Genomic DNA, 25,894 nt, shown 5'->3' with positions numbered 1-25,894 from the left:
TGCCACTGAGTGTAGGGAATAAAGAGAACATTTTAAAGAACAAGAATCACCTTACCACTTCTGGAAGCACTTTCTTCGCAAGATCGTGGATGGCTTTGATCACAATACATATAGATGACAGGAGGAATATGACACCCAAGATAACACAAGCTCTGGGGAAAAAAAAAAATAGAGAAGAATAAAAAGAAATGTTAAGAACATATTTGGGGTTTTCAACTCTCCCACTGCTAAAGGGTAACACATAACAGAATACTGATAATAAAAAGAATAAATTTAGAAGCTAAAGACAGAGACTTGAATTAAAAAGGAGAATGAAATGTCCAGTTCCTCTTCAGTTCTTAAAACCTGGATTATATGTGAGAAGACAGGGCAGACCAGATGATAAAGACATGCCTCTTCAGCTCCTGATAATTTCTTATAGAGTCCTCTAGAGGTCTGTTTCTTTTTGTTGATTTGGCTAGGATCTTGCATTTGAAATAATCAAGGGAACTTAGTTCTCTTTACCAAAGCAGGACAGATGCTTGGTAAATCTGGTCAGTAGCAAAACAGGACCCAAAATATGTTTCTGCCCAAAACCTCCAAGAAAAAAGATTTTAACTGCAGACACTAAAAAAGTCAGCACATTAGGTGTATCACATTGTAGGCTGTTCAAAGGGGTCTCAATACCTACATAAGGATCTGTCTCATCAGATTAGGTGCTGTGCAGAACTAGATTTTATTCCTGCTCTGCACAGTTTACAACCCAGCCTTGTAAAAAGCAAACAAATGGCTTAATGAACAGAAGATAAAGTAACAGAGAATAACTAACAGAAAATAATTAAGTTTTGTACAGGACACAGGCACAATGAGGCTTAAAAAGCACATGCATACACAAACTACACAGTAAAAAAGAAAACTCTCGCTTTTGTTCAAACACACAGACTGATCCTACTCTGAGATGGAGTTCCTCTTGCCATGAAATACTACAGGATATAAGACTTTGATTTCCTTCACAAACAATAATAGTCCATCTGTTACAGTAATGATATATCCATTCTTTATCCATATTTCACTAATATGTCTTCATATAAAATACTACTACTCTAGACAGATGTACAGTTAAGAATCATTTTAATGTTTAAAGCATGAAACAGCTAAGAATTTATATTTCTATGTACCACTTTCTTCAAAAGTTGTATTTCCATTGTTTGCTATTCATCAATTGGCACATATTTGTTAGCTCAGTTTATGGATGCTATAATTATTCCAGTGGCATGCTACTATTTTCAACAACTCAGACATCAGGCCATCTGGTGGTTGGCAGCACATGTAATGTTCAGATCAAGCTCCATCTAGAGACTGCGGTTGAACTGGCACTGCTCTTTCTAGGTCTGAAGACGCAGCTACAGCAGCGGCGCAGGTGAGTAGCTGGTCATTTTATTCCCAACACAAGCGACACTAAACCATGCTGTGGACAATCCATATAATCCTACAAACAAGTCCTCAGTAAAGGGGCTGCTCTTCTACAGAGGAGAACAGACAATGTAGAGGCTACTATCCTTCCTAGCAACTGAGTGGCATTGTAGATGAGGTGCTTGTTTCAGGTAGGCAAAACTCTGCTACACCTGTTTTAAGACAGATGTTTAACTCCTTTGTAGTGAATTGCAACACAGGCCTCATTTCATTAAACATAACCCGCCTTAAAAGATAGGCAGAAAAGGCTTGAGATAGTCTGATTGCCCTAGAGTCCTTCCCCTAGACTCAAACACAAGAACAAAAATCGGGCCCATAATCTGTGATAGAGGAAGAAGTTTAGAGGAGTCTATACAATCCTGTGGTGAGAGGTGATCATTAAACAGTAATATGGATGGGAGACAAGTTCATCTTCCAACAGGAATGAGTAAACTTGAAAAATTAAGAGGGGTTTCTGTTTTTCATTGCATATTTGCAAGCAACATCCTGTTCTGCAACAGATTCTTTCTAGAGATTTGCAGCTTCACTCTATCTGAATGGATCGCTGCTCAGAGATCTGTCCAGAGCTCCTTGACCTTCTTTTGTCAAACTCAAATTTTTTCAGTACCACCTTTATGTATTACTTCTGTAATATTTAGTGCTGCCATAATCTAGGAAGCTTATACTGCACAATCCTTCATAATATATTCTGCTGTGATGATTTTTTTTTATTACTTTTTTTTTTATGTACAGAAACACATACTAAATGTTCTTCTCATTTACCTGAGATACATGCAGGCATTAGGTAACTTGAACACAGAACTGGCCCACAAAAGTTAGCTGACTTGCCTAATACCATTTGCTGACCCAGGTGTACATAAGATACATACATGTCATGCAACAACATGATGACATTTCCTCTGAAAGCAACACTGAAAGAGAAGCTTTTCTATGATTCCCAGCAGGCTCAAATTAACATAGCCACAAATCTGTGAGCTGGAGACAGATTAAACTTCCTTGTAACAATACATATTTTTGAATGCTGAGGATGTGGGAAAGAGAAGACAATGAAGCATCACCACTTCCTCTCAGCATACCTTCTATTCCCTGCACGTATCTCCTGAGGAATAAAAAGAATCATTCCCCAAGGGCTTGACAGGAGCCTTGCTGCCACAAGTCTAATTTGTCCAGGGAACCAGTGCTTGCCCTGACTGCTGGCTGAATTCAGTTCCCATGTATGCTGGGGAGTTTGGGGTTCTCTCTGTGAACTTCCCCATCACCCAAGCTTAACAGCAAACATTTTGCATCTTTACCTAAACCAGCATGTAAGTAATGACTTCAGCAATATTGAGTTGCTTCTTTTATTCCCCAGATTAGCTTTACAAAAAAAATTCTCTTTACAGAAAAATTGCTATACATCTACTTAACCAGAAATAGTTAAAAGTGGAAAGAAAAAAGGAAGATGTCAGTGACAAGGGTATAAACAGCAGACAGAAATGTAGTCTGAGGCTTGATCAGTATTCAGTGATCATATTTAGCAAGCCTAGTTTCTCCTTTATATCCAGCTTTGGAATTCATAGCCATGCAAAATTCATGAGTAATGGCACAGCACTTTAAGTGCAAAAATATAGGGTTTTTGTCTTCTTGAGTGTACCAATTTATCTGCAAAACCATTAAAACAAAATACTGCATAGTGACTTTTTTCAATCTCATTTGCCAGAAAAGTAATTTCTATCTAGAAAGCAAATCATGCAAACTTCAACTAGAAATGAAATTCAACTACAAAAAAAAAAAACTTCAAAAATTAATCTGAAATTTTAACTGTAGTACATACTAAAGAAATTGTAATTGGCTACTGTAAACTTGCTTTATTTTCAAGCCAGTAGACAACAAAAACTTTCATACAAGCCTGTTAACTTCCATCTGCTAACAGTTACCGCTTTGCAACTAAATAGTATTTTCAACTTCACATGAAGGATGTTAGTGCCGAGGTTGTTGGCAAATGCAATTTCATTAATAATATTTAACTAAATTAGACTGCCATTTCTAAAGAAGTTCAAGTCAACTCAGAAACACCCATAAAATTTAACGAAAGAGGAGTTAATATAGAAGTGAGGTGTGACAGACAACCTAGTGTAGATTTCACAGATACCTCTGACTTGGAATCATGACAGTGTTATAAATGTTCTTCAATCTCCAGATCCTCCATGATCAATGATTCAGACACTCTGGAGTAACCAGTGGTCCACCTATGCCCTCATATTGCAGAACATTTGTATCTTCCTGCTAAGCCATGAGGATACTCTGTCCAATGACATCCAGGATGAACAGATCTCCACGTATGCTATGCCACAAGTGCCGCTTACTTACGCTTCCAGCACCTACCTAAGATCATGTATTTGTTTTACAGCCATTTCTCCACAAGTTAGTATAAGAGCTTCCCACTATATATCTACTACATCATTAGAGATGTACTAGATCTGTAATACAAAATCACTGGTCACTATGGGTTTGACAGGCAACAGAAAAGATCTAATGAAGAATGTATGAATCTGAAACCTCCCTCAGTTCCATGCAATGTGTTGCTTTTAAAAAGAAAGTGAAACAGAAACAATTTAGCCAAACATTTTAAAAGGTAATGGAAAACCATTATTTGAGTTTCAGAAATGATACACTTTCTGGAATCTCTCAGAATGCAGTACGGTTTAAAGAATAATAGGCAAATTCAGAAAGGACAAGGTAAGGACATCTCTCTGATATTCAGGCAACAATCAACTTTTAGGCAAACTAAAGCTCAAACCTTGAAAGTTGGTTGGTTTTTTTGGTGTTTTTTTTTTTTTCCTTAGAGCAATGGCACTTGGAACGCAAGAGTAATTAAAACTATATCATTAAGTTGACAGTAAAGAGAATTTAGTATTATAACAGTAAAACCACCAAGTCTTTAGTTTGCTGTAGGTCTTGATAGCTGACCACAATCGGCCAAAGATATTTTTTATCTATTTTTGATGCAGTATTTCTGAGAATCCAGAAGCTAATCTAAAGAATAATTTGTCTTAAAAAGTGAACTCATCAATTTTGTCAACTTTTTAAAATAACTTTGTCACAGATGAAACATACTTCAAATCAGTTGTACCACAGCCTCATGCACTGAGAATGAAATTATTTGGAGTTTCAAAACTCCCAAAGACTGAACCTTTTGAGCTTCAGTTACTGCCAGTTCACCTCTAGTGAAATCCATAAACATGATTATGTTTAAATCCTAAGAACTAAGTCATGTCACCAGCCTAAAAGTTGGTTCTGGATGTGCTACAACCTGACAATCTCCAAAAGACAATCTTCTAAAAGCAATACTACAAGCGATTTAGACAGCCCTATAAATACCTATTTTGTATTATACCAGCCCTGGATATTTGTACTCACACTCATCAAAATAAGATGAGTGTAACTGTATTATATGACATACAGCTGCCACCTCATCTTTTCTGTAACACATCCCCTGTATGGAGCTCTAATAGACACAATTCTTTAAGTAGATGACAAATTCTCACAACTCATAAGTAAACCAGAAAATTAAATCTATCACTGTAAGCAGATGATAGTCTTTTCCTTAATCAAAAAAATTGTTACTTTGCATAAGTTAATGGTTTTTAAGCAAGTAGCTATGAAAAGTACTGAGATTCAGAAGGTTCCCCCTCCACAAATAGCCAATTTTCAAGATGCTATTACTAAGTTAACATTTTTTTTCCACTTTTTATCACAAAATTTCCTAAGGAGAAAAAGTCCAAGTATTCAATTCATTTGCATCTAGCAGAAATAGCAAACCAGCCTTCTAATTTGTGGATTTATCTGTAATTCTGTATTATATTTGTAATTATTTGTTACAGTTCCCTATAGATAGTGATAAGACTTAAATTCTGTCATAGTTCCACCACAGAACTAACAATTAACCTCACTCAGATCTCTATGGTGATTAATCTTCAGTGTAATAAAGCAATTTCAGCTTTAGCACAGTTCTTGCCACACTGAATACTCTTTACATGAGTCAACCCATTCCAGCCAAAGGGACTGCTCTTTATGTAAGCAGCAGTCAGCCTCAACTAAAACTGCAGATTTAGACTCTTGGTTACGTGTTTTGTAACAGTTGTAAAAAAATAAATAGATAATTGTTATAAAATTACAAATATACCCCCAGTGACAAGCTCTGCTATCTGCTACCCCAAAAGATATCTGGGAGAAACTACACAAGGGTGAGTGATGACAGTTTTTCTCATATCAGCTGGTTGCTATAAAACAGCCACTGCAAGAAGCTTCCTTTTTTAATTATCACCCTGCTATCTTTCTGGCAAATGGAACTCAGTAACACACTACCAATGAGGGTCTGTAATGAAGCTCTTGGTAATTACTCCTCTCAAGTCAATCTGCTCTCGTGCAGCAAAGGTGGTGCAACAGAATTAGGGATTCAGAAAAAATTAGCCATGCATATGAATACAGTCTGCAAAAATGTGTTAACTTTCTCTTAGCAGCTCACAGAGACAGTTGTTTTGGGGCACTGGAGAGAGAGAGAGAGGTCTCATGTACTTGGTAGTATGTCTGGTACATCCTGGAACCTATTTTACCACCACACTTCAAGTTCATTAAAATAGTCCCTGAAATGTGATGACACCATGTGGAATAAAACAAGATTGTCAGAAGCAGTCTAATTACTTCCCAGTTCTGTTAACATATGATACGACTAAAAGGCAATATTAAAAAATTAACCTTCTTGTCAAATACTGCACTAGTTTCCCACCTTGTTTATCCATTTCTGTATCTCAGATTACTTGATCTTTTTCAATTACATGGGTTATTTGTTGTTTCTCACTACTTTTACCAGTGTAAAGAACCTCACAGAAGCATAGAACAGCCCAGGCTGGAAGTGACCTCAAAAAAATCACCTAATCCAACCTTTCATGGGAAAGGGAGCCTTGATGAGATGATCTAGCACCCTGTCCATCTGCTTTTTTGAAAACCTCCCATGATGAGGACTCTATCATGTCCCTGGGGAAGCCGTTCCAGTGGTTGGCTATTCTCATTGTAAGACATTTCTTGTATGAGGATCACTTACCTTATTCATTGAAAACATCATTTATCTTATTCATGGAAAACATTTTAATAATTTCATCGGTTACAGATATAAGTGTGATGAAGAGATCTGTGAGAAAAGTCACTATAAACCATTATAGTTTATATTAATGTTCTTGAGGCAGAAACTAGAGTCTTACATTCTCTCGTATTTGCAAAGCTGCCATCAAAATAAACTTCAGTTCCTCATCTTTGTCTCAATTCTCTGGCAGCTGTGATACTATAACTAAAAGATAATACTCCTAATTTCTACATGTAATTCTGTTAACTTACAAGACCCAGTTTACTCTATTTCATTTTAATTCTGTATTTTCTTGATTATTAAGAATGTTATCATGATATATTTTTCTAAGACAAACAGGTTTTCCATCATGAGAAAAGCAAAACATTTGCCCAGAGAGGTTGCAGAGTCTCCATCCTTGGAAGTTTTCAACACCTGACTGGATAAATTTCTGAGCAACCTATTCTTATCTTACAGCTGACTCTGCTTTGAGCAAGAGCCTGGGCAAGTGAGCTCCTGAGGCTCCTTCCATTCCTGAATTATCCTATGATCCTATGAACTTTTATTCACAAAATCTTTATCTCTGCAGATTCTGTCAAGATCTTTCAGAACTAATGGCTCCTAATTGCCCACAGAAAAGGAGAGGGTAAAAACTCTCCAGGCTGTTTTCACCGCTGCAGTGAAAAGGTAGTGTTAGAACTATTGCTTTCCAAGGAATTGTAGCTTAGCATTAAAATGAGCTGTAGGCCAGTAAGAGCAACATGAGCTCTAAGCCCAGAAGCAATGTGATCTTTTTCAGCAAAGCTGAGCAAATTGGGTTTATGATGGATACAGGATTTAATCTCTGGATAAATCCACCAATGAAACCTCTGGAGCTTAAGTAAGAAAAAAGTAATTATAATATTAATTAATTTAATAAAAACTATAAATGTGCTAATTCCTGTTTCAATATGATCTGAAAGGATTTTAGTGGTATTAGTGGATGACAAAGTGAGTATCATGTATGGAATCATTCAGGGGAAGTCACATGGAATGCAAGGCAAACACACAAGAAGTTTTTGCTGCGTCAGGAGTTAGGAAAATATTTTTGAACACACAGTAGTCATCCACTTTCTAATTCTGTTTCTCTCTGTACATGTCTCTCAATTGTCTTCTGCGCCTAGCCACATGACAGGAATCCTTTTATATCTCTTCACTTTGCTGGTACTCTGTTTTCATTCTTTCTTCCCATAACCAAATACAAATTACATTCCATGAATGTTCCTTCATTAGTAACTTGGAGCTTGCAATAATCTGCACCACACTCCTTCTAGATGAGAGGCAGTCAGCCTGTTTAAACAAAGATAAATTGGGACACTCAAGAAGACAAGAAACCTATATTTTTCCACTTAAAGTGCTGTGCCATTACTCATGAATTTTGCATGGCTATGGATTCCAAAGCTGGATATAAAGGAGAAACTAGGCTTGCTAAATATTTATCTGCAAAACCACTAGAACAAAATACATGTTCCATAATCCTCCCCCAACTGCCAGAATCTAGATCAGCATTGTTACAGCTACTCCTATTTCTCACCATAAAAAAAAAAAAAAAGAAAAACCCAACCAGATTATGCAATAAAGTAACAGGCCAAATAAATATTATACGTTATCACATGTTCTAACCTCTTCCTAAAGGACATGGAGGGGAAATGCCATTTATATATGAGATTCAGACTAGATATGCTAGGGATCCACTTCGTGTTGAAAGCATTACAGGCCTTCTAAAATTTTTTTTATCCTCAGGAGTTCAACTAGTCAGTGCAGAACAGGGTATTTACATCCTTTAAAATCATGCAGCTGAACTGGTTCCATAATTTGATTCTCCCGGTATTAAGTACCTGCCAATAAAAGCTAATAGGCATTTCTACAACTTGGAGATTTTGAAAACTCTTACATCCTGTTTTCTAGTTTCAGGTCTGCATAGACTGTACAGTTTCACTTATGGTACACCTGACTTCTAAGCACCCTCCTGGCTTGTGAAGGTAATCAGAAATTCTATCATCCCCCTGAAGTTTGAAATTAAAGGCTTTTGGGAGTTTCTGTAACATTAATTTTTACGGCGATTATAAAATTCCAATACAGAGCACCATATTCCTGATTTTTTATAGATATGTTGTGTAAATACTATGCAATATACACAAATACTGCCTAATCAATTACCAGTGAAGGAAAAGGATTTCATAAATTAAATAGATTTGGGATCTAGCTTCAGTAAAAACATTGCCAAGTCTACAGATGCCACACATTTAGAAACAGATTTTAGAATGTATAAATATATACATTTACTATTTAATATTTAATATAAATTCTATGTGTGAGGATATTGTGTGTGTGCATGCATAAATATATGCATACATGCATGTCTGCCTGAATAAGAGCAAAGTTTATGATTGCTTCACTTTTGCCTGAATACAGGATAATGGGTTTATAGAGAAATGATGCAGTTTCAGTAAGCCAGCCTAACGAAGCACCACTAAAATTTCTAACCAGCTCTGTACTTGGCTGTAGTATTTCAGCTAAATACTCCAGAAGAAATAATGACTTTGAAATTTTCAGTGTGGTTAAAGATAAACTATATTTCTCCTTCTATAAAGCAGATATCCAAGCATAGGGGTACACTTATTTTGCAGACTCTGCACTCTTCTCTGCTGGGTAGGAGAGACATGCATGTGCCATGTGAAGACTGATTCCAGGCAGAGACAACTAAACAAGGCCTGCAGAGATAGCCTACAAACTGCAAATAGCTGTGAAACTATCTCCATGCATCTGACATTTTTCCAGATCACTTGGCTATTCCATCCACTCATCACAAAAGATGTTTTTCCTCCAGCCACAGAGGTTTCCCCTGAACTGTGTGTAGCTGCAGATTTTGCCATCTGTGCTTCAAATGTCTTTCCTATGTATGGCATAGACAAAATTATTCACAGTTTTTTCAATGTGACTGGTATGTTGGGTCTGAATTGAGAGGATTATTTTCATTCAACCCTACCTGAATAGACAATGCTCATTTAGTCGGGCTAATCAGTACAGCAGAGCCAATCTGCAGATGAAAATTTAAACACAGTACTAATACTGAAAATCTGGGGAGAGGGGTTAACTCTGCGAACCAAGAGAGAATATACTCTGCATAACCATACAGATCAGTACACTCTCTTATTTGAATCAGAGGAAAAGAAAGAAGAGCCAGACCTAATCTGGCAGCCATTCCCTCCTGTAAATGGTGGTTTCTAATTCTTTTAATCTTTGGGTGCAAGAGTAGGATATGTCACAATCCCCATATTGCATGCCTAAATGTAATACACATGTATTCAATATTACTCCCATGAGGCTGCCCGTGACTAAACCCTGGTGTAAATATTCTCAAGTGGTGTCACCTGAACATAAGCAAGACAGAAAAAAGGGTTACTATTACTTTGGAAGGAGGGGCTCACTCTGTCTAGGGTCTCACCTGTCATCACATTTTCTCAGTAAGAACAAAGACCTTACACAAACTCAGCAGCCACTAACTCCCTACATTTGCCCAGTAGACACACTGACATGGCTCTGCAGGAGGTGGCAATGGTGATGGCTCCTTACAGAATTCTCACAAGGCAATAATAAAGGGCAGTTCAACTGGTTAGCTTCTGTCCTGGGTTCACCAGGAGCAGTCATTTTTTCTCCTTAGTAGCTGGTGCAGTGCTGTGTTTTTGACCTTCAGCCTGGGAACAACACTGATAACACCTGTGTTTCCAGGTCTTGCTAAGTAATGGTTACTCTGATCAGGGACTTTTCAGTCTCATGCTCTGCCAGTGAGGAGGGGCACAGGAAGCCAGGAGGAAGCAGAGACAGGACACCTGACCCAAGCTGACCAAAGAGGTATTCCATACCACAGCATGTCATGCCCAGTATATAAACTGGAGGCAGTTACCCAGAAGGCCCAAATCGCTGCTCGGGTTGGTCAGTGGGTGGTGAGCAGTTTTATTCTCTTCCCTTGTTATTCCCCTTACCATTATTATTACTGGTGGTAGCGCTAGTGGTTTGTGTTATACTTTAGTTACTGGACTGTTCTTATCTCAACCCATGGGAGTTACATTCTTTCGATTCTCCTCCCCATCCCTGTGGGACTGGGGGGAGAAAGAAGGAGGGAAGTGAGTGTGTGGCTACATGGTTCTGAGTTACTGGCTGGGCTTTAACCACAACACACTCAAAACAAAAATCCCTGGCAAGATGAAAGCCCCCAGAATGCAATGTATTAGACCATAAGCGACTGGACAAGAGACTATAGAGCAAAAGTAAATTTGCAGGTTGAAGACATAACATAGTACAAAGCAGTAAGGTATCATTCATGAAGCAGTGCAGCACTTTTCCCTAGCAACTGAAGAAGGATACCATGTACATAACAATCTCCCCTGTCTTCTAAAAATGAATCGTGCCAGTAAGTAAAGAAAGAAAGAGGTGTCAAGGGAATATTTATCCACAAGACAACAGGAATATCACAGCAAGGGCAGCTCCTTCAGGTATATTCAATTCCGAACGGTGTGTACTTACTATACACAGAGCTGTACAGATGATTTTATTATTGCTGTTTACTTCAGTCTAACTTCCAGAAAGAAGGTAATTAAGCAACTGATAAGGGTTTCTAATTACTTGTCTAGGCTCCTTCAAAGGTCACATGCCTAAGATGTAAGGTTGTAAAAGAAAAACTGTTCAAAGCTGTACCCTTCTGCTTGATACATGTCCATATGGCAGCGCTTGAAACAGTAATATGCCTGCTTACTGCACTGCCCATTTACCTGAAGAGGCTACTTACAACCAAAAACTCAAAGCAGGGCATAGTCTGTGAAAAGATAACTGAGATGTAGCCAGGAGGCTATCAAGCAACCAAGGAAAAGTATTGGTACACTGGTAGTGTATAAAATTATAATACATATGTATATATAAAATTGTATAATGATATCATTAATATGCTTTATAAAATGTTTTTAAATAGCCTAATTCCCATGTCATACTGTTAAATAGCTGAAAGTTTCACTGGTGCATGAAGTCCTAGGAAAGAGTCAGAATATACTTGTTTCCTCCTTTCCTTCCTTTCTTCATTACATATCCTTAAGTAATGGGTAATCCTTATATAGAGATATCCACATAGTATATTCCTAGAGTTGTTCAACAACTGAGGACCCCAATGAACCACAGCCTGGTTCTTTCATCAGACAGAAAAAAAGGCACAATAATGCTGAGTGCTTATATACTGAAGTTATATATATATATATATATATATATATATATGCATATATATATACATAGATTAGAAATAAGATGTACATCTTTATCATTGAGCTTAATTAAACGTCAGGGTAGGGCAGTAAAGGATGCAAGAGATTTTCTTATTGTTGCATCCAACATGCTAATTATAAGACAGGTTTCTGATTTACTCCATCCCTCAAGAGTAAATTTATTTAGAGGTTGCTTTTTAGTTCAAACTACGTTAGAAATTCTTGGATGAAGCTCTCAGAGTTGTGCTCCTTTGGATGCCAAAACTGATGAGAGTATCAGTTCATTCTCCCCATAACTTAAGAATTTATCAAGAATTAAAACTTCAGGGAAGGCATTCTTCACTTGGCCAATGGGTTCATCATTCTGACTATCAAATCCAGCTGCCACAGGAGATGCATGGAGATGAAAGTGAGTAACAGACACATAGAAAGTTTTTAGATAATGGCTGATTACAAAGCTGCAAAGACTGCAAGACATTCCCAATTCTTAACCTGCTGTTTTTAAATCTAGCATAAGGTGAGAGAAGATATGCAAAACAAATAGATGAGCAGAAATAACTGAAGCCACCTCCTGTTCCAAGTAAAGTATCACCTTACTTACAAAGAAACAGCATACCAGATTCAGACACTGCTCCACCAAGGATCACAGAGTCATAGAATGGTTTGGGTTAGAAGGGACCTGAAAGACCATCTAGTTCCAAACCCCCTACCATGGGCAGGCACACATTCTACTAGACCAGGTTGCTCAAAGCCCTGTCCAACCTGGCCTTGAACACGTGAGGAATGGAGAAGCCACAGCTTCTGAGGACAACCTATTCCAGTGTCTCACCACCCTCACAGTAAATAACTTCTTCCTTTTATCTAATCTAAATCTACCGTCTTTCAGTTTAAAGCCATTTCCCCTTGTCCTACCACTACCTGCTTTTAGAAAAAGTCCCTCTCCAGTGTTCTTGTAGGCCCCTTTTAGGATTTGGAATGGCTATTTTCTCCTGTTTTAGGATAGGAATGACTATTTTTTCCTGGCAAAAAGCTTTCTCAGCAGCAGGTGGAGGTATGACAGATACCTGCACCTTTGTCTGCCACACAGAAGACTCTACCTAGTTCTTCTTATTTTAATATTACTGCCAATGTTTTGGATGACAGCTTCACCAATATAAGGAAAAAATACATCTGCATTCATGATGTATTATGTCATGGCAACATAGAGCACAATTAAATTTTCTTATTACAGTAATAAAAGAAAGACTAGCTGGAGTCTGTCATAGACAATAAAAACAACAACAACCACCAACCAACCAAACAAAACAACAACAACAAAACCACCAAAACCAATAAAGAGTGAAAGAAATGTGAGCTTTCTGTTCTTGGCATAAGAGTGTGAGTAAGGTTTCCCATTTACTCTGGTACTGGAAAGAAAAATGTTGACTGGAAAGACAGATGTTGACAGACTGGTTCTTCGGAACCACAGAATTTAACTTGGTACCATCAACAAAATAATACCAAATACTATTGCCAAGAATCACTATGTTAAATATGACATACAAAGTTACATTTTTGCAATACTGAACATACAAGTTCAGACCAAACCCAGCGGCCAAAAAAAACCTAGGTGCAAGGGATCCTATAGGCTAAAGCAGGTAACTCAGTCCTGCACTAGTCCTGTGCTACATGGTACAGAAATGCAAGACTGTAGCTCTGTAATGTAGCAATAGGGATATTGCTTTATAGCCTGAGAAGTAGCAGTAGTCCACTTACTCCATCTGCCTGAGAAGGCTGCCAACTAATTCTATTAACATAACCTGAGCAAAATCCTGCTTTCCTGAGCAGAAGCAATCAAATTCACAGCTTTGAGATCCTTCCAACCACCTATAAAAAGCTCCATCTTTTCCAGATTTTTCACAAGGCTGTGTGTCTGAAGCTTGTATTCTGTTTTCTCAATCTTTCCTTTTTTTAGTGGTATTTCTCACTTTGTCCTCACACACAGTTCCAGAACTCCAATCTAATTCCTTCACTCCTCATTTTCTCAGATCAAAGAGCTGCCCTTTTTACAGCTAGTTACTAGTTCAACCTCTCATGAGATGTTTTTCCAGGTCCCTATTGCTTCAGTCTGCTATTAAAAAACTACTTCTACTGCTATTTACTGGGTTTATTTATGCACATGACAGTTACCACATCAGTTTTAATATATTTCTTTCTACAACAAAATTTAGATTTCCTTTAGCAGTCCAATAAACTATTATGCTACTAAAGATTTACTAAATGACAGAATATTCAAGAGTATTTGTACTCTGATTATGCGGAGCATTCAGATTTCTCTGCACATCTTGAACGGTTCAGCATTTGTTCAATGTTCAAACCATTGTTCAATGAACAAATCAGTGTTCAAAACAAAATAGAAGACTGAATTCACACCTTTAACCTGATAACCTGCTCTAATGGATCCTGCTTTGAGCATGGATTGGACTGGTGACCTCTAGAGGTGCCTGCCTAGCCCAGCCATTCTATGGCACAGCACTGCACAAAACTCTTACAATGAAGTAATAGACTATACCTGGCCTGAAGCGCATGAGTAGTGAGTCTACTGCATTTTTACAGTCTCTAGTTTATCAGTTACATCAGAGTATTACCTCTTAGTTTCTCCTCGTATGAAGAAAAATAGGGAATTGCAAAAATTTTATTTCTGTTGTAAGTTTTCATCTTTTGTGGAGAGTCAAAATTATTTTTCAAGTTATTTCAGCACTCCTTTCTTGGATTTCTTGGTCATTGCTTTGTTGAAGATTAATTCAACACCTCAAAGTTTCCTGCATGTTAACTTGCAAAGCAGCAGATCACACCGAGCAAATCAAGTGCTTGTGAACGATGTACTCTGATTCTCTTCCTAGATACCAGCAGTCCTTCCCAATTCTTGCCTTGCCTCAAGGACTACAATTCTTTCAACAGCCCTACTAAAAATACATGAAAATGTATGCATTAACCTGGCTTTACCATCTTTATTTGACAGCCAAAATAAAAAGATGTTGAAGTGCAAAACTATCTGAAAAGTACCAAAACACATCAAATATTCCTCCTACTCCTACACACCCTTTCATTAATGAGCCAGCTAGGCAGAATAAAGCGAAGTCTCATATGGCCTACAACCTTACAGTGGTTTAGACCTGATCCTGCTGAAAATCATTATATTTTCAAAGCCACTTGGTATATAAATAAATTTAAAAAAAAAAGTCATAATTTTATCATAATTTAAGACATACCTTTAACATAATCAGATATATCTTTCCATGATGACTTAAGAGAAATTCCCATCAATAAAAACCTTGAAAAGCCTGCCAACTTTAGCTTCTCAGGCCATCAGTAGCAAAGAATTTTTAAGAAGAGCAAATTGCAGAGGCAAGTTAAAATATATTTCCCAGTTACTACATATGAACCACTTGAGAATCAACAGAGACATACACTGTGCAACTCTGGTCATATTTAAAGAGTACCTTAAAGAGTACTAAAGGGGTACCTTCTCATCTTGCCCCAGAAAAAGAGAGAAATCAAATTATCTAGTAAAAATGAAATCCATTCAACTCAATCAAATTCAGCAGGACAAATTTTCATGATCGTTTCAGCATTACAGTTCCCCTGAAGTCAAATGGAAATGTATTGGTTCAGCTTAGAAGGACTTGGCACAGCAAACAGTTTTCTACTGTTCATTCTGAGTACCAGCCCACGAAACATCACATCTCTAGCTTCCATATGGCTACATCTTAAGTAAGATTACACAGTTCTTTTGCATCTTAGCATTTTAGTGTAAGTATTTAATTCATGGCACAATCTGAGTCAGAATGTACTATCTGTGTCTTTTTCTGGAATTCTGTTTTTCATTCTATATTTACGTTCTCGCTCAACGATGTCCAACAGTTAGGATTTGATCTAATGATGCCCCTCCGTGACAGGCTTTCCACTAATTTCAACAGATTTTGGCTCAATCTCTTGTTGTGAAGTTTATGAAACAGGAAGTTTTATAACTTTGCAATACGTAACTGGCAATTCCACTTGGCCTTTGTAAGAAGCTCACATTATTTTCAAACATGTTAGGATACACAGACAGATGTAATATTTAAACCAATAAAAGAAAGCCCTATAAGTAAACAATTAAACTGAAGTCACTCTGGCACACCTTATTCTGGTAAACAGTAGTAATGCTTTGGCAGAAACCTAAAGTTTTGCACTAAGGCTCCAGCACTAAGGCAAAGGACAGCTAGCCACACAGAAATGGGAATAATGCACAGCATGACCTAAGCACGTACACGAATTTCACCAAACTGTCCAGGAGTCTGAGTTCTTCACTGACACACTGGCACAAAACAAGGAATGTGAAAGATGAGGTGTGGCTATAGGCACAAAGATTTCAAGGTTAGCAAGCAGCCAAGAAGAGTCATGCAACATTTGCCCAGCATAGAGGAAAAATAATTACATTCAGTCCTTCAAGCAAGACGTTGATTAAACACAACAGGAAATTAGAAGTGTGCCTCCCTCAAAAATCTGACACACTAAGAACTGCCTTAAGAGACACAACCATCCCTTTACTTGTCCGTACTATGATGATTTTCCTGCCGATTCTAGGAACGGAGGGATAACCAGACTGCTTATCCAGTGATTCATATTCCTAGCATATGGTAACACTCTTTCACGCAGTACTGATCTCATTGAGCAACCTTAGCTGTCTTCAATTAGAGGGCATGGCAAGTACTTCATTGACTTAATTTAGCCTTATGTAAAGCAGAGGGACTATATGAAAGCAAATTAAAAATGAGCATAAAAAGCAGAAAAATATGTCTGCTGCTTTGCTTGTTCACTTTACTGGCTTAGCCGTAGGGATATGGTGCTGCCTCTTTTGTATTGGGATTCATTTTCTCTATAAAGTACTTTACAAGGTTCACTTGAAAAAGCCCAACAGAAGGAGATTTCAAAAATATGTTAATTGAATGTTGACAGGAATCTCTGTGGACGCCCAAAAAAGCAAAATAATCAGGAAATATCTGTTAAAATCTCCAAAATTGTGCAGGAAAACCAATTTTAATCACACATTTCTGGATTTATTTTTATGAATCAATGTCACATCAATCTTCTTTGGCCTTTTATTCCAAACTGTTATGTATGGAGCCCTGCCAGAAAGGAACACAAAGCACTGACAAGCTGTTGCATGAGCCTGAGTTAATGTATGATGCATGTAAAATTACTGCTTACTGTTTTCTTGGGTTTTAGGGAAGGATTATGAAGACATAATCTCACACACTCTGTGTGGCTTTTTTTTTTTTTTTTTTGCTTTTTTTTTTAATTTATTTATTGTGGGGTTTTTATGGGTTTGGGTTTGTTTTGTTTTTAACTTGATCCTACCAGTTATGTAGCTCAGTTTCATCAGGCTTCCCTTCCTGTAGTAGGGACTTCTTTATTGCAAAACAGTAGTCCATTCCAGGAGATAGATGAACTATCTTTAAACAAGCCAGATGGGATACTGCTAGCAATGGCAGCAGAGAACAAAACCAAAGCAGGTAAGTGTACTGCAATTCTCCACCTAGATGTACCCCAAATTTGAGTAGGAGATTAAAATCTTCTTTATGGTCTAGTGTGAATAATTCTTGAGGCAATCTCCACCTGATCTTCTCAGTTACCACATGCATTGCCTACAGAAATGCTGCACAATGAACACTGAAGCAGAGCACAAGTTCCAATGTGATCAATACTGCACTGCAAATTAGAAGACTTTTTTCCATAGGAGCCCTATAGCAAGCATTAAATATGCTTACTTTGCAAGCATATACTTTGTTCCATAAATAAGATATACAAGTATTGATACACTCTTACTGACCAAAACAGTGACAGTTCTGTAACAAAAAGGGTGTGTCTCGTTGTTTGTACAGCAGTTATAATAAACTGTGTCACCCTACTCTCTTATCACTAATACAGGCTCAATCTTCACAGATGTTCTGTAACCTCAACTTCTGATAACATCATCAGCAATTGAAGCAATTTACATTCAGAAAAGAAGGGGTTCATATTCTAATCTTGTTAAGGGAAGCACAGATATACAAGCATAAATTTTAAAAACATAATCTAGTAAGAATAATGGAGTAAGATGAAAAAAAAATTAATATCCATTACAGATTGTAAATACATTTCATTTGATACAGGTGCTGCAAGGAAAAAAAAACTGAATACCTAGCAATTACTATCTTGGCTAACAAAAAACCCTGAAAATCACAGTCACAGGGAGGTTTGCCTAAGGAAAGCCTGCATGCTTGGGACCAAACAGTAAGTTGGCAGAAGGAAAGAATACTTGCTGACATGACAAAATGGTTTTTGTCAAAGCTCTGGAATATATAGCATCACAGCTTGACAGCAAAAGCTCTGCAGCCCTCTACCAAAGCCAAATGTAATTAAGTGTACTTACATGTACTCTCTGTGTGCAGAATGCACAGCAGCTGCGTTGCTGTAACGCCACAAAACTATTGCTGAAGACAACACATCCAGTGTAGCATCGAACTGAAAGAGACACAGAGTCAATTGTTTTGTGGACCATTAAATGTACCCTGTACTAGTAGGAATGCATTTACTGTCCTGCTGCACGGGCAGAAAGCAGCTTCAAATAAACAATTCTAATGAAAGCAGAATTTACATTTATTAAATTTATCTTCATGGCTTCACCATGTTTTATTGCCCAGTTATACACCTCAGAGCTCAAGAAGTCAATCAAGGGATTAAAAAATGTTTATTTGTAATCCATCACCTCCGGAGAAATTACGAAAAAGGAAAACCCCACCAGTCTGCCATTGTGACACCATGAGAGTTATAATACTAATATGATTCTTATGCAAAGACTCTTTAAAAAAAAAAAAAGAACAAGTGCTTGAAAATGCGTGGCAACCATTTCTTTTTCTGGCAAAGAATTAATTTTCTGCAGTAGGTGGTTTTGTTTCAAACCAAGCAAATATTAACTTTTTTTCAAAATCCCACTGTATCCAGATTTCGTATTATTCTGGGTCATCAGCAAAATTGCCATGTTTGTACTAATGAACACATGATGGCAGGTAACATCAAAAACCAGGCTCGTCCATTGTAAGAATTTTCGTTCTTAAGTCAAACTTTCTACAGAGTCAATATAACCTTCAAATTTGAAAGCAAAAGACAAATTATTTTACACCAGTCATTTTACTTCACATTAGGAATTCTTTCCTCTATCACTGACCAAGAAAGTCATGGCAGCTACTGGAGATAAAAGCTGTCATCCTAAAGTCAACTAGAGTTTTACCATAGACTTCAGTCGGAAAAGGGATACACAGAGTTCAGAAGGGAACTTTAGAATTTGGCTCAGCTTAAATAACAAAACTAAAAAAGCTGATTTTGTAGAACAAAAAAAAAAAAAACATATCTGGTGGATAGTATCTATCAATGACAAGATGTAAGCATTGGTATTAACTTCAACATAAGACTTAGTAGTCAGAAACTGAAAAAGTGTAACCAAAGCATCTTTAATATCATTTACAAGGTGTGAGTTCAACAATATTTTATCTAATCCATCATTGACTTCACACACCTTGCCATGAACTTTTAACAAGAAAAATACAGTACTCTACTGGGGGGGGGGGGGGGGGGGGGGGGGAGTGGGGGGGATGGGGAAGAAAAAAAAATAAGAGGGTATTTAAATTGTATCTTTACTTACAGCAAATCCAAATGATGATGCACTGTATCTCATTACGGAGACAGCTAAAGGAAAGGAAATATTATTTAGAAACACTTTAAATCTTTTTTGCATCCTTTCTTCTTCTTCTGTCATCCGAGTTACAAAACTATTTTCAACATATGGGCTTAGTGTCACCCAGTTCCCATCAGAATCACCTAACCTTAACCTCAAACTATCAGAAAACTTAACATTTATCACAGTTCTCTCTGCTCTGGTTAGGCACAAAAGTCCACCCGAGATGGCTGACACAAAACTATGAAGGCCTATCCAGACTCTTTAACTGCCACCTTTTTGACAAAACCCACAAGGGCAATTCACACAGCCCCAAGAATTGCTTCAAAATCCATCAGAGTCTAACATCACTTTTACTCCATGCAACCTAATTCTACCGTCTCACAGTTCCAAATTCTAGGAGGTATTGTGGCAGGTACCTTTCAGTAGCCCAGAGGAATACCAGGTGAGAAGCAGGCAGCAACAGAACAGACCACTTGCTGGACTTCATCTAACTGGAACTCTCACAGGCTACAAGCAACATCGTGGCTGTGTCAAGCTCTTGAGCACTGAGCAGCTCCAGCCTTCAGTGTTTTGCAGACTGTCCAGTGAGAACAGGACTAACAGAACCTGTGCTCCCTGAATAAAACACACAGCACTCCAGTTCCAGTATTAAGAGGGCTTGGGATAAAGCCCAAAAGGATTAATTTTACTACTCTTTTATGAACAGATACTAACTAACTTACTAAGAAAAATACATTTCTGTAAAAATAAAAATACTTAAACTGAAAAAAAAGGACCAGACTCATCAATGACTTTGTCAATCTCAGACTGACAAACACAGTATCTAATTTTCAGTATTCCAGTATTCATTAGAACAGCTTGGCAGAAGGGAGCTGCTATGGTTTGATTGTTCTTTTCAGTAACAGCAAGCTGCAGTTCTGTGACACTTATCTGGATAAACAGAAATTAAAAACTTGGCAGAAATAACCCTTTTCTTACTGATCTAAGACCTAACTGTGGCCACAAGTCTTCTGGACATCACAAATATTTGGACTTTATTAATACAGTTGGCTAAATCACATAGAGAAGTCAAGTTCATTTCTAGATTCCCATTTGCTCAACGTTGAAGAGTACTGAAACAGTATGGATTTACATCTCCCTCTCACTGTTAAACCATGATTTCCCACACTTCATCTCCTAGGTGAAAAATGAAGTTATATTTCTTGGCCAGACTTGCCTGGCAAGAGCTACACTTGACAAGCTGATACTAGCTTCCAGTGATCCAGCTACAAATTTGAACACTTCACTGCATAATAATATATTACCTACCAAATTGCATGCCTCCTTAGAGGCATACAGTTTCAAAACCTACAGAAGCTGCATCAAAAAAACAGGTATGGGCATTCACAGGTACACACATGCTTGCAATATTCCTGTCATTACTGCTTTCATATGTTGCAGTTCAAAGCCACATTTATACTCCTACTTCTAGCCTGCCTCTGTAGCAGAATTAGCTCCTCAGATTTTATTAAATTGTCAGCTTTTCTCCCCACTCTAATCCAAACTTAAATCAAATTAACTCTATGGTTCCCTTAAAAATGAATACATAATTTCTAAGGGTGATGAAGTACAGATAGCCACACCTTAAGAGTATTCTAGATGGCATACTTTACAGCATAAGGTTTTAACATGAGAGAACAGTCTCTATTCTTATGATTTCTGACACTGAATATCCATAGCATTAACAAACAATCTGTTTCACCTGAGCTATCTAAAATGGTCATGAAGTATTAACTAACAGTGTTGCAAGTCTGCTTAAACCTTTTCGCTAGATAGTGAATACAACTGGAGGAAAGACTTTCCAAAGCCTGGTACCCTACAATAACAACTTGTAGTGTACAAGGCCATAATAAAAGTAGTAACGACCATTTTAGCACTGGAAAAATAGGGGTTTTATATTGTTTATTTACATACCCTGAGGAGATGGACTTGGGGGTGTTGGTTGATGAGAAGATCAACATGACCCAGCAATGTGCATTTGCAGCCCAGAAACCATCCGTATACTGGGCAGCATCAAAAGAAGCATGACCATCATGCTTCAAAAGAGGTCAAGGGAGGTGATCCTGCCCCTCTATTCTGCTCTTGTGAGATCACCCCTGAAGTTCTGTGTAAAGATGCAGGGCCCCCAACATAAGAAGGACATGGACCCGTTGGAGTGATTCCAGAGGAGGCCATGAAGAGGATCAGAGGGTTGGAGCAGCTCTCCTATGAAGACAGGCTGAGAGATGGGGTTGCTCCTGAGAGCCTGGAGAAGGTTCCAGGGAGACCTCAGAACAGCCTTCCAGTGCCTAAAAGGACCTAGAAGAAACCTGGAGAGGGAGTTTTTACAAGGGCAGTTAGTTTTAGGGAAAGGAGAACAGGCTTGAAACTGGAAGAGGAGTGATTTAGACCAGGTATTGGGAATTCTTCACTGAGGGTAGTGAGACACTGGAACACGTTGTCCTGAGAAGCTGTGGCTGCCCTATCCCTGGCAGTGGTTAACAACAGGTTGGATGGGGCTTTAAGCAACCTGATTTAGTGAAAGGTGTCCCTGCCCATGGCAGGGAAGTTGAAACTAGATGATCTTCAAGGCCTCTTCCAACCCAAACCATTCTATGATTCTATTGGCTTACAGGGTATATCACTCAATACAGGTTGACACAGACTGACTGTATCCTCTAACGATGATGACTGCCTTCCATTCTAGGCACTGAAGCTGAAGGGACTTCTACCGAAGTCCTTCTTAGCATCCAAGCACTTGAGATCCCTCGCCAAAGGAATAACCAGTGGTCCTTATGCCTCCAGAACCACAGCTGTGCTCCAGGATCAGCATATCAATGTACAGCACTGCAGGAAATGTATCACAGAGCTTTTGCTGAACCCTCACCCTCCTTATTCTCAGCGCATATTTTCAGTTATTCCCAGATGAGCCTCTGATGTAAAATAAAAGAGCCCTGAGGAAAAAAAAAAAAAAACACACAAAAAAAAAACCAAACCCACAAATAAAAACTAATCTTCTTTAATCTTCATATTGAATCAGTACAATAAGTACAATGGTGGGAAACAAGCAATGAGTAAAGAACAGAACAGGCACCTTGAAAATCCTGTGGAGCCACTGTACTTTTAGCAGTTACACGGCCATGACAGTGGGAGCCTGCTTTTAGCTATTTTATTGGCTAAATTGGACGGCATTTTATTACCTCTACAATGAAGCAGATAATCCTAATGCATTTTCCTAATATTTGTAAATGGAATTTGCAAGCAAATACTAAAAATAGAGCCAGAACAGTAAGCTGCAAATCTACCACTGCCTCCACCTGCACAGCAACATCAATCTGTGAAGTCTGCCAACCTATAGGTCAGATTTTGCTATAATTCCCACACCCATTCCAAACTGATTCCAAATGAAGAAAAATACCTCATTTTCCACACATTCTACCCTCAACAAACTAAGGGTTTTATTCATTTCCATGTGCCTCAGAAAAATCATTTAATTAGGGCCTTAACCCTAAAAATCATTTCAGTTTAATTCTTCAGCCATCTAGGCTCCCACCAGCCTTCAACAGCTTTGATCCATCTAAAATGTGTTCCTGGAGAGACAGACCCTGCAGTGACCGTGAGCCTCTCATCTCCTTCGCTGTATTCAAAGAGCAGTCTGGTACCTTTCTGCACAAACGTAGCAGGCAAGAAACAGGACAGGAAATAAACTCTGCCTCCATGTCTCCCATTTGTTTGGGATAAGCGTGGCTATAAACAAGAGATGGTACATACAAACAGCTCCCCCACCTGTCATGAAAATCTCATACCTACTCAGAGGAGAGAACTATTTTTAGGGAGCTCCTCTTGATGGGACAATCACTCCATCATGTTCGCTTTGAAACTAGTCTTTTTGAAAGACACATCTGGATGTCAGGACATAAAATGTCATACCTTCAAAGTACATGACCTGCACTTCGCAGAAATCAGGCAGGCAATCTGAACACCAGTGAAAGTGTTGGGTTTATTTCTACATAAATTACCATGCATATTCTTGCAGGTTTTACAGAATGACAAGAAAGAGAAACTGGAAATTGTGCTGAATCAGAAGGGAAACTGAAATACAGTCTGTTTTCATTGCCCAGTGTTGACAAAACATCAAAACTTAATGTTACAACAAATATTTCAAAATAAATCCATTCCAAGAAGAGAAAACCAAATGAGTAATACTTTCTAAAATTCCCTCACAACTGAAGGCAAAGAAATGGCAAAGACATGACTCGAATACCATTTATACTTGTAAAAAAAGCTACTGACCAGGACCAAGAGGTACACATGCATTTCCCCAGGCACCTCCTCCCCACCCCAAAATTTTAGGATTTTTGTGCACGTGTTCAAAATTTCTGCATTCAGCACAGCAGCTACAAATGGCTGCTCAACATCCAATGCCTCAGAAACAAGTCTGCCAGGCATCTAATCTACGTGAGGAGACCCAGTGCTATCCATCAGTGCCATATTTCCACACCCGTATTTCTAACCCAAAGTCACTGGCAAAATTGGACCAACCCTATATATACCAAATCTTCAGCTCATTTCCCAGTTTATAATTGCATCAACATGTAATGAACAGTTACTGTATTTTCCAGTGTGTCTCTAGTATCTCCTGGACTACAGGCAGGGCTGGAACCTCTGATTTCTAAATGTAAATGATTTCTAAAAGCAACACAACTAAGGAGCCTAGGATTTACAACTCACTTCCTTCAAAAAGAAAGTGCAACCCCACCAAAACTATTAAACAGCTTTATCTTTTCCTTCACATTTTTTTTAAAGGACTGAGATCTTTGACAAACAAGTGACTCTATTATTTAATAACAATGTACATATCAGAGAATCATAGAATAGTTAGGGTTGGAAAGGACCTTAAGATCATCAAGTTCCAACCTCCCTGCCATGGGCAGGGACACCTCACACTAAACCATGTCCCCAAGAATGTACTAGTAATATAAAATACCCCAAGCAAACACTGAATGATAGACACACACAGACAGAGCAGTGCACTGCAGTGCCAGTGCTGGGGGAAAGCAGGACCCCTCCTGTCCGGCATCCCACTGTTTCGCACACTCCCATGCTTCCTTTCTCAAGTGCCAACCTTATGTTTTCAAACAAGATCATCTCAAAAAAAGAATGGAAATGAATCCAAGTAAAGAAGAAGTGGTATTTTTGTTGAGTTTTGGCTTCCCAGGGGGCAGGAACTAAAAGAAAGCCCATATGTCATAGCTGCAGTTGAGCTTTATCAGGATACTAAATGCATACATTTGAATTTAAGAATAGGAACAATAAAACTTGAAGGTCTATACAAAACATACTAGTTTTCCTTCTAGGTACACAACACAAACTCTCTGTAACTCAACAGAGTGCATAGCTTAATCTGTTATATTTCAAATGGGGTCACTTGAATCACCCAAATAACTCAGTGCAGTGACATTAAAGGACATTGTCTTTTAATGAAACTATGTATTATTGATTCCCCAACTCCAAATATAACAACTGAAAGGGTCCAGAATGTTGCAAATACCCATAACAGCACACTTAACCGGAGAAGATTTTGCAGATATATATATACCTATAGTCCACAGGCTTTGCAATTTTGAGCCCGAAACTAGTTTCCAAAACCAAAGGAAGCCATTTGGCCCTGGACACAGACAAGGAATAAGTAGCACTTTGGCTAAAAAAAAGCTACCAATAACCAGAAATGTTGAGTGATATCAGACATACTTAACAGCTGTTTCTAAAGCCCAGTGGCAAAGATTTCTAACTCACTCTATCCAAGTGAAGATTATCTGGATTAAATGACCTAGGAGACTCTGCAAAGGCAAAATATCTCCCATCTTCTGTGTTTTACTGACTGGAAGCAAAGCTACCAGAGAAGTATTCAGGTTCTACACAGCATAAAGAATTTATTCTTGGGAATTTGGCCAGTTGCTTTCAAGAAGGTTTTACTGAAGTTAACAGAATAAGTCAGAAGACTGAGGTGAAGGTTTGTAAATGCTTATCTGACTTAAAAGGATCCTTGGAAGCTTCTTATTTTATACGTGTATCCCCAGACATGTAACAGCTTGGACATAGACTGAGCATTTTTATCCGTCACTGAAGGTTTTGAATTGTTAATAAAAGAGCTGAAATACTGCCATTATTTTCAGGTTTGGCAAATTCCTGTCCAGTAGTCACGTTAGAAAGATGGAGAGATCCTTTCAAAAACAGAAAGAAAGAATGATCCCGTACACAAGCTACAGATCAGATGACACAGATGACACA

The 25,894-nt window shown here is 38.1% G+C and overlaps 2 protein-coding genes across 3 annotated transcripts in view; both read right to left on the bottom strand.

Moving 5' to 3' along the window:
- ZRANB3 (zinc finger RANBP2-type containing 3) overlaps nt 1–25,894 on the bottom strand; it is a 494,211-nt gene that overhangs the window by 245,161 nt on the left and 223,156 nt on the right. The gene's annotated exons all lie outside the window — the stretch shown is intronic.
- TMEM163 (transmembrane protein 163) overlaps nt 1–25,894 on the bottom strand; it is a 98,665-nt gene that overhangs the window by 21,564 nt on the left and 51,207 nt on the right. For both annotated transcript variants that reach the window (XM_062606230.1, XM_062606238.1), the window contains 3 exons: nt 19,550–19,593; nt 18,281–18,372; nt 56–152 (listed from right to left, as the gene is read on the bottom strand). In XM_062606230.1, the coding sequence (XP_062462214.1) occupies nt 56–152; nt 18,281–18,372; nt 19,550–19,593 (233 nt within the window). The remainder of the gene's footprint in view (nt 1–55; nt 153–18,280; nt 18,373–19,549; nt 19,594–25,894) is intronic.

This window comes from Pezoporus occidentalis, unplaced genomic scaffold, assembly GCF_034315485.1.
Source record: "Pezoporus occidentalis ecotype Australia unplaced genomic scaffold, CSIRO_AGI_Poc_V1 ctg12, whole genome shotgun sequence".
Taxonomy (NCBI): Eukaryota; Metazoa; Chordata; class Aves; order Psittaciformes; family Psittacidae; genus Pezoporus; species Pezoporus occidentalis.
This window is presented reverse-complemented; position numbering and strand designations above follow the sequence as displayed.